Genomic DNA, 18,588 nt, shown 5'->3' with positions numbered 1-18,588 from the left:
GATCGGAGCGGAAGAAAATGCGCACTGCGCACTGTGTTTATTATTCAGTTTGTCTGGTGTCCTTAATTTTGTCACAATATAACGGGTTGTTGGGCTTAATAGACTGGTGCCCTCTGTGTGGGGATCTTTATAAAGGTTACTCGAGTTATTTCTTTTGCAGTATTATTGCTGGTAATAATCCCAGTGGGCGGCCCGATCCCAATTTGTTTCTGTAGTTTATGAGCAAATTTTACAAAATAATATTTTTGGGTTAGAATTCCCTTTTTGGAATCGATTTGAAAGAAAGAATTTCTCATTGAAAAGCACTCGTAGTGCAGAAGAAAATTAAGGCCCGATCTGAAGGTAGCGCTAATTTGCCGCAGTTAAAATTTTGGTTTTATTTGTGCTTTTGTAATGATGTGTCCTTTTTCAGATGTAATCCTCTCCAAATTTCCCAGAAGATAATGCGTTTAACTATTTCATTACAATTTGAATTAATAGGGACAAAAAATAGAGAAAAATTGAGAGGCAGTCGATGAAGTCTGCCTCCCCATGCTTCCAGTTTCTTCTTTCATCCTGCGGTTTATACTTAAGACAATATTGTATAGCAATGATGGAAATTATGTAAATACAGCAGTATTAAATGTAGTGACGTCATCGATGACGTCATAATTCCATCAATTTTTTGTTGCCATAATGTACACACTGTGGTCCAGGTATACACTAAGTTCCATGTCCGTACAAGCTTTATTTTTTTAGATATAGTTTAGTCTTTCTAATCATAATCTAATCAGAATCGTCTTATCCATATGAGATACAAGAACAAGATGTTCTCTTGCATCACTATAAGACATCTTGTTGCCAGGGGACAGTGCCTTTACCGTCCCCCGCATAATTTAATCTGGAAACGTAGTTTCTTACCGCATGATTGGCACAGATGGCGGCGGATGCGTTACTGAACACCGTGGGGATGAGGTTGCACGGTCTATTGTAACTGAAGCACCACACAATGGGCCTCGGGTTCGAAAGAGACACGTGTCTCAACTCGAGCTCAGTGGTTCAAAATAGCTGGGATCGATTGCGTTAAATGAGAGGAAGACTGCGTGGACTTCCATATCCCACCGCTGCCACCAGTGTAACACTTTAAATGGATGTCACGTTATACATACTTAGAATTACAGGCATGTATAAATGAAACTCGTATAAACTGTTATCTTAGGGTTAATACAGAAGGTTTTGTTTTTTAAAACTGTTTATGACTAAAGTACTGATTGGGTATGAGGGTGGGGATACTTTCTCGTACCCAAATAAAGATCAACAGCTAAGTATTTAAGATCAATGTTAAACCATGACTTGGCGGTCCGGATGATTCTTGAGTTGTGTCCAGGAATGAGCAGTTGCAGTGTCGGCAAGAGTGACAAAGAGTGGTGTTTACAATATTTAGTAAATGGTGCTGGAATAAGTTATTCGCTTCATTTAAAAAACTGAAGCCTCTTCACTTGAATGTACTTTATACTTCTTGAAAGATAGTCGTGAAACTCAGGAGTATTCGGCGCAGGCAGCAACAGTTGCACATAACCCGAATAAGTTTTTAAAAAACACCCTCTCTCTTCACGGTGCCCATTACTCAAGGGTGTTGAACTGTCATTCGTATAACCAACTAAGACTGTCTTGTTCAACGACTCTTCAAGTGTCTTGACCAGGATTTGAACCCACTGGATGTGTCAGCCACAATTAGAATTTGATTTGAACTTAAATTTCATTCATAAGAATAATAGCTGAGAATTTATTTAATTATTTATTTATTTATTTATTTATTTATTTAAATATCTTTATACAGGATACAAAAATCAGCACAAGAGCTGTATTACATTATGGTCATGCGTTATACAAAAAAAGGAAAAAGGAAAACATTACTTAAAAAAATACAAACAGTCAGAGCAAAAAATAGTTTACATTAAAAAAAAAACCAGAAGAACAACATGAGGATTAAAATATACTTCAACATTCATTTGTTTATACATACGATTTTAGAATCTAAAATAGAAATTAAAAATTTGACAATTTTTTAGAAAGTGTTTTGTTCTGTATCCAACTCATCCTCCAAAATGAACGTTTGAAAAGTTAACCTAAATGGTTGAATATATAAATAAAACATGTGGTGTAGTTTTAAGGCAACAAGAAATGCCCGATGTAAAAGTGCATTGCAATTTCAGTGTTTTTATATTTATTTCTTTGCTCTGACGATTCTAATGGTTTGACCATCACCCGAAGTGAGGACTCAGGCTACATAAGCAGAGGAAATAATTCATTAATCGGTGGTTCGTCTTCGAAGCGGTAGCTAGGTTTAAAGTCAACAATATCCAGGGACCACTATAAGTGGACTCTCGTAAGTATCTCGTGAGACTGCTGCTTGGGGAGAGACACTGCTCTCACTGCGAAGTGAGGAGCGTGGTGAGTGAGAGCAGTGACAGTAGTATTGTCATGCACGAGGAATTTACGAGAGAGCCGTTTCGATATCACCGCAACTGACATTTAACGACTTGTCCACAAGTCTAGCGATATGGTTTGCGGTTGATACACAATACAACTCCAATAAGGATAGAGGGCTTCCTGCTAGATCACCGATGTTGCAAACTGCATGTCTATACCTGATGAATATTCATATGAAGTATAATTTTTGCAGTGACCGATTGTGTTATCGCATAATGCATAATGCATATAATGCGTCACACAGTCACCGGTACTACAAGCCTTTTTGCCGCAACCCTATCCCAGAATCCTTTGTTATCTTTCAGCGGGGAAACTCGTTAATTGACAAAAAAGGTCAATCAACTTGTAATCCTGTGACAACCTTTACCTGGTGAGTCTGAATGAAAAAAGGAAGGAGCGGGGGCGATCGAGAAATATCGACCCGATGACGTGGGCGAGTCTATCTCAGACTCTGCTGAGCTCAGACTCTGCCTAAGCACGTGTTCTGTTGAAATGGAATGGTCCGGTCGAGTTGAAATAAATCATGGCTGAGTCGATGGGAATCGATTATAGCTGTTAGCAGAATTATTTGGTCCTGCCTACCATTAGAATACCATTAAAATACACACAGTGTAAATGAGTGGCAGCCAAATCTAACACCTGTCGATGACGAATCACTTCGGTGATGCAAGGTAGCAGCTAGCGGTTACAGTTGCAGCGTGGAAGGGGGATCCCGTTTGTTGTTTTGGGGGGTTTTTTTTTGGGGGGGGGGGGGTACTGGACCATTATTCCATGTTTTAACCTGACTCGATATTCCCTCCAATCCATAGGTAAAAAAAAAAAAATAATAATAATAATAATAATAAAGTTATTATTAGGATTAAAAATGACTCGCATAATATTTGAAAACATATAGACCATGTATACATGTATGGAAATTGCCGAACAATTTTTATTTGTCTCGTACTTTACAATGAAGGAAAAAAGGACTAGTTCAGTTTTTATTTCTTTTACAATGATAGTAATTTGTTATAATTATAAAATGTAAAAGATGAGTATTATATATAGTTCAGTGTCTTGCGTGTCGGGAGTTGCATTTTAGTGTACAACAACAGCTAGTGTATAAACTTTGAGAGAAATAATGAAAATAGAAACATGGCGTACCTTTTAAGTTGGTACATCATTGCACACCACTCATTACTATTGACAATAGTATTTATAATTTTGTTAAACTCATTAGATTCCCCACATTACAAGTACATGCCGCCACTCTTTGGTATACGAGCACCAATGTATTGTTCAGAAGATGGCTTGGTATTATGAGGAAAAAAAGACACAAGTGATCCGTAAAGAAACTTATTAAACAAAATACAACAACAAATGTGACCATAGCCTAAAACTATATAAAAACAACTTGTGAGCACCTTTTTAAATTACATCTCCTAGGTTTGTCACAAAAATAGAGTTATTTGAACCTCTTCCCTCTTTAAATCAACTAAATAAACAAATACCCCCAAAAGAACAATACATTAAAAACACCCAATAAACAACCTTTGTTCTCGTTGTAAAAGCAGCCATTAAAATGTCGACATTACAATTGCTACATATTATACCATGGAGGAAAATTACCATGGAGAAAATTTTCTTCCATGATTTTACAATATATTAAACTTAGCTTTTTATGGCAAACTGTAAAAAGTTAGACAAGCTCGTAGCCACACAGAGACTTTTTATTATAAAATATGGACATTAACAGAGCTAATAAAAACGCATTAGTGTTTTAAGGCGCCCTCTGTCGGAATGTGGCGGGCAATGTGTGAACAAACAAACAAACAAACACCTCAACAAACTCAAACAAAAACGGCAAGCACCGGAAATCTTTCCCAACTTTGCGATATTATTTAAAAAAAGAATTCCATTAAATTGGCTAGATACTCAAAATATAGACATATGACTCTAAAAACTACCGCTGATTTGCATAATGTTGTAAATAGCAAAGACAATATTGACTGCACATTTTCGTAAGTAATTTCTATGTTCTGTCATGTTCTGTGTAATAGTGATGTTCTGAGTCAATCAAAAAAACGTGATTGTCCTCTACCCGTTTCGTCACGAACTATGTCATCATTCAGAATGACTCTTATTAAATTGTTCGTGTTTGACAAGAGCTCTTCCTTTGCGTTCATAAACCTTTTCGCAAATACCCATTGCGCAAGCGCTAACTGTTGAATGAGGTGCATGCTGGTCTAGCTAGCAATCAAACTTGACCGCTATCTAGACCAGCATGCACCTCGTTCCACGCCTAACGCGCGCGTAAAGAGAATTCTTGGAAATAAGTTAGTCAGGCTTATTTTAACCTAGATTCCAAATAAGATTAGATAAGATGCATATGCGAATATCGTACCTTTAAATAGTTGATAATAATATACATATATAAAATAAGTAGGGTAGATGGCCTGAGCTGTCGATCCAAACCGGACCTTCGTCATATACATAAAACATGTTTTTAAGTTGATGATACATTTACAACTTGTCATTGAACCTGACTAATCATCAGATTATGATTATGTGGTTTCGTCATTACAAAAAAGGGGTTTTGTCACTATTTCTGTATTTTTAAAAAGGGGAATGATGTTTATTCTACCTTGAAAAAAAGGGAAGCACCTTTGTCTTAACACTTTGGCAAATAAAACCCAATTTGTCGCATGAAAATGGGTTTGTGACCTTGTATTATATCACAATGAATACCTGTCATTGTTTCACAGGCTGGCAGTAAAACATTTCAATTGACAATATCGACTGTTTAGGGGCCATGTCACACAAGGCAATTTAACAGGCAACCAGCTTCAGAACAAGAAAGGGCATTCACATTCGAATTTCCGATTTGTTATAATTATGTGACCACACTGGCCCTGTAGCGTGCACTGCAGATGGTTGTCTCCCAAGTTGTCTGTAAAAGTTGCCTCATGTGAAAAGGCATTTAGGGTGAAACTATAGATGACTTGAAAAACAGCACCACGACCATAAAACACAATGATACATAACAATACAAAAGTCCGGGCTTGAAGACCTCACATCACTCGCACTGAACGGGGGCAGAGCGTCTCTCCTTCCCGCATTCAGACGGGTCCGAGTTTGCTAGTCTCCTGCCGATTTGTCCAGTGCATTGGCACGCTGGGACATGACTATAGGCAGGAGGTTTTACGCAATTACCTTGAGGACATCATGGCAACAAATTCTGAAAAATAACAACAAGTTGGTTTTTAGTAAATAGGTTTTCCACGAGGGAATAATTAGATTCCTGTAAAATTGTCCAAAGTGATTGAGTTTATGATTTTTTTTTACGTATAGATGGATTTTTATAAGCCTTTTGAGAGGATATTAATAATGATTAACCATGTTCGATATTGACTCTACACACACCCCAACACACTCAATATTTAAAATGAATAATAATTAATAATATTACATTTTCCTTTTTCACTTGTTAAACTGTCGTGCGAAATATTCGAAAATACACTTTTCAGAAGCATTTGGTTAAATCTTAAATCATCAAATTTAATATTATTTTCGTGATCATACTTTTATTTATTCGCAAAATATAAAAAGAAGAAAGTTTTTATCTCCTTATTTCGCTAACCAATTCACTTTTTACAATTTATTTAAACGTCAGGCCATTAACTATTATTTGCATTCATACCATAGGTCCTTTTGGTCGGTAAGCAGTTTGCAACTAATTATATTTATTTAATTAAATACAATTATCATCGAACCTGCCTAATTTATTCAACCTGATGTCATAATTAACATAATTGCATTATTAACATTCCCAAGTTGCAACTCCAATGCGTGAACTATTGATCGATCCTATCTGATTATGAATAAAACCATCTGGCTGTGGCAAAAAGGATGGGTTTCAAAATAGTATCCACATGAATCACTGTTTATGCCAGTACGAATTGGTGACTACAGCTAGGGCTTCGGCTACGGCTACGTCTAGATTTCCGCACCATCATGCATTTATGCATTTTATATCTCAAAACGGCTTATATAAGCCGTTTTGAGGTACAGTGGACAAAACACTTATAATGTCACTATTTTTATGTATAGGTAAATTTGTATGTTTTCAACCATACAATGCAAGGTGTCCATCATATCTCAAAAAGACTTATTGAGGTAGACGTCCTTAGCAACACCCTTAGAGACAGCCATAGCCGTAGCTGTTGGTATTAAATTGTATGTTTTCAACCAAACAGTGCACGGTGTCCATCATATCTCAAAAAGACTAACTGGTAGAAACAGCCATAGCCGTAGCTTTAGACGCCAATTTGGCTACGGTCTTTTGATGCTTAGGATATTTTAGTAGGGATCTATACCAAAAACCACAGTGGATCGGACAGCATTTTAGTCTGGTGACATGAATCTAGTGAGCACTTTGCTGCAGTACATTCTCAAAATTGCATCCTCTTGTGGGGCATTCTTTTGTTTTTGCCATTGTCTCTGGACTTAAGATTTTCTCAGAGACCTTGTACACAAAATAGTCTAGTGCTAAAGCATCCCGGAATTTAGGAGACGTCTCTTTTACCTTTTCAGTCTTGTTCTCGGTCTCGATCTCAACATTAAGGTAGTGAATATGAAATGTTTTCTGCAGAACAGGCTGCCAATTTGTTTTTCTTCAGTATAGAATTTCAATCCTCAAAAATACTGATTTTTGTTTAAAAACGACTTAGAAGAAAAAAAAGTCCCCGTTGGAAAGCACTACGAAATTATTGATGTACAGTAACGAGTTGCGTACAACAGACTTTGTACACACATTTTCATTGAGGAACACACAGTCTTTAGAATTCCTCTATAATAGAGTTCGTTTATTTCCCCTTTTCTGTTTTGTTCTCGGTCCATGAATATTATGACATCTTTTCTGCAGACAGGTTTTGAGTGTGCATTGTTTGTGTGTTGCGGTTTGTTAAGGCAGCATTTTTTTAACATAATGTTCTCAGTGCTTATCGAACAGGGTCCAGATGTTTTGACGAAGCTGCATTTGGTATGAATCCCAATTCAAGAAAAATCAATTATTAGATCAGTGGATTCCGATTGATTCTTTGTTTCTGGCCCATTGCTTGGTCTGTATCGTTGTTTCCCACGATGCTGAAAAACAGGTGCATCCATCATTCCCAGAGGGGAAAAAGCTTTTAGTAGCTACTGAAGCTGGTTGAAAAACATTGCTGTTTTTAATATGTGACAAACCTTTACAAATTATTCGGGGGGGGGGGGGAACGTCGAGCTCATGTTTTATTTTAAATGCTAGATATACTGTTGAAATTTTGTCACTGAGAATACAGGTAGTATAAGCCTTCAATGAAAGCGAAAAAGATAAGTGGTTCCCAAGACTCGACCACCAACCTCTCTCTCTCTCTCTTGTGGTTTGCCGATCGTCTAATTATTTGCCGAAAAGGCCTTACAGATAACACGCATAAATATTTGATGGATTTTGTGTTTTGTGATTAAAAGTCAGTGTGATGTTATTATGGCATTTATACTAATTATAAATCAAGGATAAAGCATCCAGACTCGGTTTTTTTAAAACAATTTAGAGGAACGGTTATGTTTGCACAATAAAACAAGTCAAATGATATTCCCAACATTGCTGATGTGCATGGGGGATAACAAATATGAATTCTGGTTTTGTACATCGATGTGTGTTAGCACTGTAGTACACTCAGTACTTTTCCAAGTTCTGTAAAAAAAAAAATTATCACAGGCATCGTGGGATTCGAGCCCAAGACCGTTGTAATTCATAGAGCAGTGTACAGGCATCGTGGGATTCGAGCCCAAGACCGTTGTAATTCATAGAGCAGTGTACAGGCATCGTGGGATTCGAGCCCAAGACCGTTGTAATTCATAGAGCAGTGTACAGGCATCGTGGGATTCGAGCCCAAGACCGTTGTAATTCATAGAGCAGTGTACAGGCATCGTGGGATTCGAGCCCAAGACCGTTGTAATTCATAGAGCAGTGTACAGGCATCGTGGGATTTGAGCCCAAGACCGTTGTAATTCATAGAGCAGTGTACAGGCATCGTGGGATTCGAGCCCAAGACCGTTGTAATTCATAGAGCAGTGTACAGGCATCGTGGGATTCGAGCCCAAGACCGTTGTAATTCATAGAGCAGTGTACAGGCATCGTGGGATTCGAGCCCAAGACCGTTGTAATTCATAGAGCAGTGTACAGGCATCGTGGGATTCGAGCCCAAGACCGTTGTAATTCATAGAGCAGTGTACAGGCATCGTGGGATTCGAGCCCAAGACCGTTGTAATTCATAGAGCAGTGTACAGGCATCGTGGGATTCGAGCCCAAGACCGTTGTAATTCATAGAGCAGTGTACAGGCATCGTGGGATTCGAGCCCAAGACCGTTGTAATTCATAGAGCAGTGTACAGGCATCGTGGGATTCGAGCCCAAGACCGTTGTAATTCATAGAGCAGTGTACAGGCATCGTGGGATTCGAGCCCAAGACCGTTGTAATTCATAGAGCAGTGTCTTATTACCAACATTGATGATGTTCAACCTGAACGTAAAATCGTTTCCATTTAACAACAACTGCCTTTAGTGCACATTCATATTATCAAATGAAAATGAGATTGTCTAATCAGTAGACTGGCTTCCATGCAGGCTTTCGAGTGTTTCTCTCTATCGCGCTTTGCTCTCTCTCTCTTTTTGGTCACACACTATTAGTTTAAAGACACTGGACACTATTGGTAATTGTCAAAGACCAGTCTTCTCACTTGGTCTATCTCAACATATGCATAAAATAACAAACCTGTGAAAATTTGAACTCAATTGGCCGTCGAAGTTGCGAGGTAATAATGGAAAGAAAAACATCATTGTGTGCTTTCAGATGCGTGAATTCGAGACCTCAGCTGAGAGCTGAGGTCTCGAATTCAATTCAAATATTTAAGTGAGAAAATACTACACTACTTCAGAGGGAGCCGTTTATCACAATGTTTTAAACTATCAACAGCTCTCCATTACTCGTTACCAAGTAAGTTTTTATGCTAACAATTATTTTGAGTAATAGTGTCCAGTGCCTTTAACCATCAGAGCAACGATGCATGATAATGTTAGCACCTCGAGCTATGCATCCCATTATTTGCTTTACATGTGAGGTGTGCACAGCATTTACATCTCACCTTCGTAATTGACTTGTCCGTCTCCATCAATGTCTGCCTCTCTGATCATCTCATCAACCTCTTCATCTGTAAGCTTCTCACCAAGATTGGTCATCACGTGGCGAAGCTCGGCAGCACTGAAGGTGTTTAATGCAAAAGTTGATTTGATATTTTTGTCCTTTTTAAAATCTACTCATGATTAAATGAGTGTTTAAATTGTAATTTAACAGGAAACTCAATTGTGAGCACGGTAAAACACGAACATTATTTCGGTTTAAAGTACAACATAAGTCTCGATAAATCCAGACAATATCTGCCAAGATTTCGTTGCATGAAGGTGACACGATTTAGTTAGATTAATTTGTTTTATTATTTATATTCATTTCTCAACTCATTTTTGAGATTTTTTGTCTTTGTTTGAATTATCAAACCATACAAGTATTCTTGGAAAAAAGGTTGCTTAAAGCAACTTTTGGAAGGATTCACCCACCGTAATTATACACATTTGGCATGATTTTAAAGTCTCGCTATTTTAAGGTCTTGATTTCTATTTTCTGACCTGATAAATCCATTGCCATCTTTGTCAAATACTCGAAATGCTTCTTTGATTTCTTCTTCTGAGTCTGTGTCTTTCATCTTGTGCGCCATCATCGTCAAGAACTCCGGGAAATCAATCGTTCCATTTCCTTTTTGAGGGAGGAGGGGAACAGAAAAAATGAGTGAGCAGATGATGAAATCATACGGTTCAACCACTACTATAATAGGAAATCTTTATAATCCAAGATTCAATTCATTTCAAAAGGGATAATAAAAATGCAAATTTCAGAGAGGCATTTTGAAACATAATTTAAAGCAGTATTACTGGCCCAGTGTAAGCTTAGCGTACGATGCTGGACCAATTTCACATAGAACTGCTTAAGCACTAACAGCAGCTAAGCACAAGAGAATAAATGCTTATCAGAACGAGGTTACAAGCCAAATGTCACATGTAAAACTTGTCAAACCTGCTGAGCAGAAACGTGTCAAGGAATACTAATTTGTATGAAATTGGGCCCTCGTCGTAATATGTCATCATGTGCCAAAGTCTTTGTCACGTTCCCTTTGCACAGTAGTAATGATTACTGATTGGTCGAAATGGGACCCGACTATTTTTTCGTCAAGCCTGATGCACTTTTAGTATTGTTTGAAGCTTTGCATGGTGTGGATAAATAGGACAAAATACTACAAATAAATAGTAAACTTGCGGGTACAACCATGTGTAAATCTCTTTTGTGTGAGTGTTGGCTCTGAAAAGAGCCGGTGTGGTCTCGACGTTGAAAACAGTTGCTCGTATTTAGGAGAAGCCTCTCTTAAATGTTTAATTAATTGATAGTACAAATGTCAATGGAAAGTCAAAATGGCTGCAGTTGTAGATCTTTTAGCGGGCCTCTCTCATTACAGTTTACTATGATGCCTTACCGTCAGCATCGACCTCATTGATCATGTCCTGCAGCTCAGCCTCGGTGGGATTCTGACCCAGTGATCTCATGACTGTTCCAAGCTCCTTGGTGGTGATGGTGCCGTCGCCATCCTTGTCGAATAAGGAGAACGCCTCCTTGAATTCTGTGATAATTAAGTCATAGATGATTAAACTAATGAATAATATAGATTAATGTGTAGATGATAGGACTGTTCTCAAGCTATAAAGGTGCTTATAATATTCGTAAAATATAATATGGACAATGTTTCAATCTGGAGCTGGTTATGTAGGTAATTGATAATGACGCCATATTATAACCTCCCCCTTCTAAAATAGCCCATTTATTTATTTCGTTTTAAAATACAATAATTATGAACTTCCATCCTTTGTATTTGTATATTAATGGTAACACTTTGCCAAATTCCGCAAATCCTTAAGAAGCTATTCCTTACTTCAAGTTATCCGGCGTCATCTATCATTAACTAAGAGGCTCAAGAAGAAAAAAAAATGTTAAGAGGATTTAAAGAATACCTTGATCTTTACTCCACCTACAGTATTTTCCATGATTATGATTGGCATGTGGCATTTACCGCTAAAGTCTACCCCCCCCCCCAACAGAATATACACAGGCTGTATTATGCGAGAGTTTTTTTTTTATTGCCTCTGATAATATTGTAATAATAACAATACTCAATCTCCAGTGCACAAAGCCAGTCTAGATGGATATTACTTTGTGAAGGTCTTTTCAATTTAAAGGGGTGGTTGGAGGAAGCTTACCTTATCTGCATCATTAAGTTTTAGAGGAACACTTAAAGATTATGTAAAGGTTTCTTTACAAAATGTGGACATTTTATGTGACGACGTGTATTGCTTTGCCAGTAACTGTTCAAATAAGCCCAATATTATTTCACATTTTTGATTTCAACGTCTTAGTTTAGCTTTCATTTTCAAGTGCCATCTAAGCATTGTTATGAGATTTGTTTTCAAATAAAATTGATTGGCAGGTAGGTCCTGGTGTTTGACAATTATTTAAAATCTCGATTTTAGTTATAAATTTATTGAAGTATCATGGTCACACGCTGCATGCACTATTCCTTTAAATTATTATAAAACATAATGTTACGCTTGAGTTTTACTGGTACCGATACAATAGACTCTTCATAACAATAGATAACAATAGATCCTTTGTGTTTGACACTCACCACTAATTTGTTCCTCTGACAACTGATCGGCTTGCTGTAATAACAAACGATAAAAACTGTATATTATGAAATGTTTATTTCAAAATATACCAAAATAACTTTGACCTTCAAACGCTACTCTAGGCTTAATTGATGTTAGATTTTAAATGATTTTTGTTCGATGGAAATTTATATCGGGGATATGGAATATTAATTTTGTTTTTTACCCACATATACCGATGTGTGTTAGCACTGTATACTCAGTCTTTTCTAAGGCTCGGGAAAGTACTGAGTATATACAGTGCTAACACACATTGGTGTATATGGGTAAAACCAAAATTAATATGATTGTTTAATGTTGTTTTCGATCGGAGAATATATAGGTAGGTTTTCCACAGTGGAAACAACACCTACATATATTGAATAAATTACCCTAATTGCCTCTATTGAACATCACGTCCTATTACATGGTTGTAAATATTACTGTCTATAAGGTATACTTTATTATGGTAATATAGAAGGGTTGGTGGGTCATACATAAAATTAAAAAGCATCAACAATATTTGGTGTTACATTATTTTCCAATCCATTTGTTTCAACGCGGAGAGTCTCTCATTTTCCTTCATAAATTTTAGGAAATTATATGTTAATACTTTTCCCAATAACCTGCGTCCTTTATTGACTTCCTGGAATTTTCTGTAAATGTCCCATTTTTTAATTATCTGACATTATCCATCAATAATTGTAATTGAAAAATATTTCAATCGCCCAAAATAATCAATCAACTTATAAAATTCCCTCGACACCATGTTTGAACGCCAACCCCAAGGTTTGTAACATTGCTCTGCATAATTTCATTCTTCTGAGCCTGGGTGAGTTATTGTCAACATTTGCGTTTTATAACATGGTCTGCTGCTCATGGGTTTAGCAATGATGGAATGATCATGGAGGTAACCATGGTTTGATGTGTACTGTCGTCAATCACACTGACTTAGTGTTGTCTAATTAAAGGTTTAATATAATCATTGTTTGCAGAGCTTAAAGATCTAGACACCTTCGGTATAAGCGTCAAAGACCAGTCTTGTATGCCAAAATTATGTATAAAATAACGAATCTGTGAACATTCTGGCTCAATTGGTCATCGAATTTGCTGAAGAATAATGAAAGAAAAAACACCCTTGTTGCATTACTTTGTGTGCTTTCAGATGCCTTTTATTCTTAATTTGGTGATTAAATTACATCTTTTCTCAAAAACTACGTTACCTCAGAGGGAGCCGTTTATCACTATGTTTTATACTATTGCTCGGTACCAAGTAAGTTTTTATGCCAACAATTGTTTTGAGTAATTACCAATGTATAGTGTCCAGTGCCTTTAAATATAAATAATATACAACATTCAGTATTCATTCATTCATTAAATCTTATTTTTATGTCCATACTTCATGAAAACAGAGTATGGTTGATTACTGTTTTGCATTTCTTCAAATCATAATATGACCGAATCCTCCTTCTGTCCCCCATATCATGTGTCCGCGGTTTCCTAGTGAATGGCCTTCCTTTTCAATAGCAGCTTTAAACGCTTATAATATCAAAAAGAATGAAACACCGTAAGGCAGAAAAGCTGCTCCCCTTCAATACAACGCTTATCGATCTGCCTGTATTTATGCAAGAGCGATGCATTATGTTTATGTCGGCTTCAAACTGCAAGCCGCACACGCACCGATATAGAAGAATAAAAAGGCGTCTAAAACCTTCACTTCGTGTACAAAATTACAGTTTCATGAATAACATGTGGTGGAAAATAACGTGAACATACCATGTCTGAGCAGATTTACATGTACCCAGTGAAGATTTGAGAAGGCTGGAAGTTTATGTTTGATGGTTTGACACACACGATTATCATCAATCAACTGCTCTAGCGGAAAAATTGATGGCAAGTTTTGCAGCTTCTCAATTCAACCAACACAACAGACGCAATGCGCATTTCGATTTTTGTCCTTTCTCTTTTCATATTATTGGCAAGGATGAACTTGTCTTGGCAGATCTTACGTAATATTACGTCATGGATTGCAAGGGATCATGGGATACAATTCATAACATTATCAGCAAGGACGCGCATTGATTTTGGTTACCAAGCCGTCGGATGGGAAACAAGGAAAGGGGCGGTACAAATGTCACACCATTAAGGTAGAAATTGTCAGATGTACAAATGACATATCAAATTCACTAACTGCAGATGAGCTAGCAAAGATCAGTTCTAAAATATCCGCTAGAAGTCATTCAAACACATTTCATACACTTCAAACATTTCCTTTTTCAGTAATATAACTTTATTCAAAACAAGAGTACTTTAACATAATCGTCTCTTTTTACCTTCTTAAAAACTATTACTATATGCCTACCAAGGTAAGATAACTTTGGTATCTTATTTTGGCTTGATTCTTAAAAACACTTTATATTTCGATAGTGTCATTTTGTACACAGGAACAAAAATTCAAAGACTTGTCGAATGCTCAATTGCATACTATTGCTTCCAATCCTTCCCAGAATGCATTGTAAAACCTTATGCACTTGGGTAGGCCAACATTTTACAACGGTATAAAGCAAAACATAAAAACATCTTTAGCGTCCTGCCTTTTTGAAAAAAGAAAGAAGGAAGGTCTTTTTTCTTTTCAAAATGGGCGCCCGACACATTTTTAAACATAACCGACTGGGCTAATTTCAAAATTTATTTTTTCGTTAAAATTGTGTGCGTTTTTAAAAAAGGCCTCTAAAAAGGAAGCAGGCGGGGACGCTAAACATATTTTTATTTGGCCTTAAAAGAAAGTAAACCCCCATTAAACGAGATGTATAGAAACAATGGCTTGGTCCTGGTCTCACTAAAACCAAAAAAGTGATGAGGTCTGCAAAGTGAATACTTCTCATCTTGGAACGTCTGCGTAGAATTCGATGCGTACTGGTCTACCTGGCAGTCATCATGTTCACAAATTCTGTAATATCAAAAGACAAATTCTTTTCTTGGTTTGTTATTTCATCACAGTTTACGGGTAAGATGTGAAACTTGTTTTCCCGTCGTACACTAAATTAGTAAATTACTACCCAGGAGCACACACCGTGATGTAACAGTTCGGATTAAGTCAGTGAGCACTGAAAGGTCGAGTTGCTTTCTATGACACTAGTGTGTTCAGAATCGTATAAAACTATTCCGGTACTTCGCAAACATTGATATGCTATTTCTCAATTCTAATTAATAACGTGTTGATGAACAACACTAAAACATTTTGGTTGTTGATGAGTTTAATTCATTCTTATTGATGAAGCAGACAATTTATTTACCTTCGTAATTGACTTGTCCATCCCCGTCTACGTCTGCCTCTCTGATCATCTCATCAACCTCTTCATCTGTAAGCTTCTCACCAAGATTGGTCATCACGTGGCGGAGCTCGGCAGCACTGAGGAGGAAAAACAGAAACATACATGTTATCATCTGATCTAACTCAACAGAGTATAGTAATAAATCTCGTGTAGAAATCTCAAAGTATTTGAATCAGTAGACATATCCTAATTCAGCATTCGCCTGAAGACGAGCAGAGTATACTGTTCGCAGCGTCGAGACCAAATCGGCTCCAACACTCCTTCCACAAGAGATTTTACACACGGTGGTACCCGCAAATTAACTATTTTATAGTTGCTTCTTATTTTCAACACCATGCAAAGCTTCAAACACCATTTATATCTAGTTCATCAAACATATTAGAAAACCCTAAAAGGGAATTCTTCTTTAGCCATGTCAATCAAGAGCAAACTGCCCAGTGTTCGACTTGTGGCTTGGTGTACCCTCTTTCCACAGTGTGTGTTAATTGTGTTTTGTAAATCCCAGGAATTATTTAGAGGATTGTTGTGTACGTGTGCACAAGAGAAAAACAGTGTATGGACACTTATAGGGCACAACCTCCACCACAAGTCGGGTACGGTTTACAACTGCCCGCCATGCATATTTAATTGTAGGAGCCGTAAAGTGATTTGAACAAACCAAACGACTCTAGTGGGGGCCACTAACTGAAACAAAAATGGTGTGATCGTGTTTGTTAATAATTGTTCAGTTCTTTTATCATGTAGGCCTACATACCTGATGAAACCGTTGCCGTCTTTGTCGAAGACTCTGAAGGCTTCCCTGATTTCTTCTTCTGAGTCTGTCTCCTTCATCTTGCGAGCCATCATCGTCAAGAACTCTGGGAAATCAATCGTGCCGTTACCTAAAGAGAAAAATGAGAAGAGAAGGACAATGAAGTGAGGCTTTTGGGTGACGAAATTAGGCAACATTTTGAGGTGCAACAAAAATTAAGTAACTAAAAGAGGCTTGAGGGAGCACCGTGAATATCTCTGTTGAGTAGCAAGTGTTGGTTATGAAAAGAACTTTCAAAAGAAGTATGTGTTGTCTTTGTTTTCTGCAATGTTGACGATTGAACTAAAGTACAGCAATGAAAATATTGTACACAAAAAGTGTTTGGGATTGTGATTGTGTTGTTCTTTGCGTGTCTTACCGTCAGCATCGACCTCATTGATCATGTCCTGCAGCTCAGCCTCGGTGGGATTCTGACCCAGTGATCTCATGACTGTTCCAAGCTCCTTGGTGGTGATGGTGCCGTCGCCATCCTTGTCGAATAAGGAGAATGCCTCCTTGAATTCTATATTGAAAATGACAAAATTTGAGCTAGAGTTCAATACACAATTGTGTATATTAATTTCACAAACCAAATTAATGCACCACTGTAAAATTAAAAAAAGGACCAGCCGTGTTCTGAATAACTTACAGTGCATTGTACCCAGATTGTCTTTTGTCAGCCTTGATTTTCAACTTTTTCTTTTCAATAAATTGATTTAGAATTAATTTTTGTAAGTGCTTTGGCGCATGCATCTGCTCTTTGTTGCCCTTACTTGCCCGGTATTAATTTTTCATTGTTGAACATGTATAGCCAGTGGACAAAATTTCCTATAATCAAATTGAAAATTCCAGGGATCCATTAATACCGCTGACTAAATCGAATTTGATTTAAGAAGCTTTTTGGACAAATATTTCTATTCATATGTATAAATATTAATGTTATGAATCAAAACTTGAAATAAATTTCATGTTTTCGTTAATATTTGATCTGAAGTCCAAAATACTGAATTTCCTTTTCGATAAACTACTTCTATTGTTTCAGATTGGAAATTATTGAAAGTATGAGTCGTTGAAAGTATAACTGAATAATATTCGTTATGATAGCTTCGGTTTTTGCCTTGTTGCCACTCATATCTTAACAAATAATTACTTGATTTATTTACAAACAATAATTTATTTGCTCTTCAAAAAATTGATTTAATTTGATGCACTTACCACCAATCTGCTCCTCTGTAAGTTGGTCCGTCTGTTGGGAAGAAAAAGACACAAAACACCCGATGAAAATGTAACAGTGACTGGCACCGACAGGTAATAAATAATAATGATTAAATCAATAGATTATCATTTACATACCATAATAAAGACCCTGTAGAGCATGGAAATATCAAGTTACTAATTTGACATGATGGGTCCCAGATGTTAGAGAATATATCAGATTTAAGATTAAAGGCCGAATTTCTGAGCAGTTAAATGATTGCTCGGTGACAGGTGCGCACAATATACTTCGTGTTTTCGTGGCACATGAAAATGCCGGTACATGTGTGATTCCAATACCAGTCATACACCACCCAACAGTAGTACCTGTCATTTCGAATATCCTTCGGCTAGCTACGAGGTACAATAAGACATGAATAAACACTTCATGAGAATCAAAAATGTCAGAACAGTTTATCCCCCCAAAAATCAACATTTGACTCACAAACGCACTCAGATATAAAATCAGATACATACCATGGTTTAATTTGTGCTTGTTTCACGGGGGAGGAATGTAGCAAGTTTGATGACGGTTTGTTACCGTGGATTCGATGGAAAGGAGTGAACAAGGCGAATTAAAATGTTCACGGTTACTGCACGTCCCTATGGCAAAATGCGCAATGCGCATTTTTTTGGTCTATACGTATAGTGACATCATGGTATGGGGTTTGCATGAGGCGACCTTTCCATTGTAATGTGTAAGCCGCCGTATGGTTCTATGAACACCACACACAGCTTTGTAATCCTATAGTCTAATATTACATTATTATTAATTAGCGTGAGCCCATTCACAAACGATCAGTGCATGCGATTTCGCTTGGTGTGAAAAATGTTAGATGTTACGTAATGTTACATCATTTGTGTAATCACTTGAAGCTGGGAATGTATACAAAGGTTCCGGTGGAACAGGACATG

At 37.1% G+C, this 18,588-nt stretch overlaps 2 protein-coding genes across 2 annotated transcripts; both read right to left on the bottom strand.

Annotated features, from left to right (window-relative positions):
• Nucleotides 1–5,660: 5,660 nt before the first annotated feature.
• Nucleotides 5,661–14,459, bottom strand: LOC117288821 (calmodulin-A-like). Its single transcript, XM_033769672.1, has 7 exons — nucleotides 14,071–14,459; nucleotides 12,276–12,309; nucleotides 11,073–11,216; nucleotides 10,619–10,621; nucleotides 10,174–10,300; nucleotides 9,636–9,751; nucleotides 5,661–5,689 (listed from the first exon to the last, which is right to left on the bottom strand). Exons 1-7 carry the CDS (start codon nucleotides 14,071–14,073, stop codon nucleotides 5,661–5,663), a joined length of 456 nt encoding a protein of 151 aa, XP_033625563.1. The 5' UTR covers nucleotides 14,074–14,459.
• A 102-nt stretch (nucleotides 14,460–14,561) lies between these two features.
• LOC117289032 (calmodulin-beta-like) lies at nucleotides 14,562–18,287 on the bottom strand. Its single transcript, XM_033769943.1, has 6 exons — nucleotides 18,151–18,287; nucleotides 17,635–17,665; nucleotides 16,799–16,942; nucleotides 16,384–16,510; nucleotides 15,591–15,706; nucleotides 14,562–15,244 (listed from the first exon to the last, which is right to left on the bottom strand). Exons 1-6 carry the CDS (start codon nucleotides 18,151–18,153, stop codon nucleotides 15,216–15,218), a joined length of 450 nt encoding a protein of 149 aa, XP_033625834.1. The 5' UTR covers nucleotides 18,154–18,287; the 3' UTR covers nucleotides 14,562–15,215.
• Nucleotides 18,288–18,588: the final 301 nt, after the last annotated feature.

The sequence above is a fragment of the Asterias rubens genome, chromosome 4 (genome assembly GCF_902459465.1).
Source record: "Asterias rubens chromosome 4, eAstRub1.3, whole genome shotgun sequence".
Lineage (NCBI taxonomy): Eukaryota > Metazoa > Echinodermata > Asteroidea > Forcipulatida > Asteriidae > Asterias > Asterias rubens.
This window is presented reverse-complemented; position numbering and strand designations above follow the sequence as displayed.

Bases quoted from the DNA above. Each gene is read 5' to 3' on its own strand.
- LOC117288821 (XM_033769672.1), bottom strand. The intron at 9,752-10,173 runs GTCAGAAAATAG...AAACACCTTCAG, and splicing joins GATGGCAATGGATTTATCAG to TGCTGCCGAGCTTCGCCACG. The intron at 5,690-9,635 runs GTGAGATGTAAA...GTTATTTTTCAG, and splicing joins CGGACAAGTCAATTACGAAG to AATTTGTTGCCATGATGTCC.
- LOC117289032 (XM_033769943.1), bottom strand. The intron at 16,511-16,798 runs GTAAGACACGCA...TTTTCTCTTTAG, and splicing joins CAATGAGGTCGATGCTGACG to GTAACGGCACGATTGATTTC. The intron at 15,707-16,383 runs GTATGTAGGCCT...TTTCCTCCTCAG, and splicing joins GACGGCAACGGTTTCATCAG to TGCTGCCGAGCTCCGCCACG.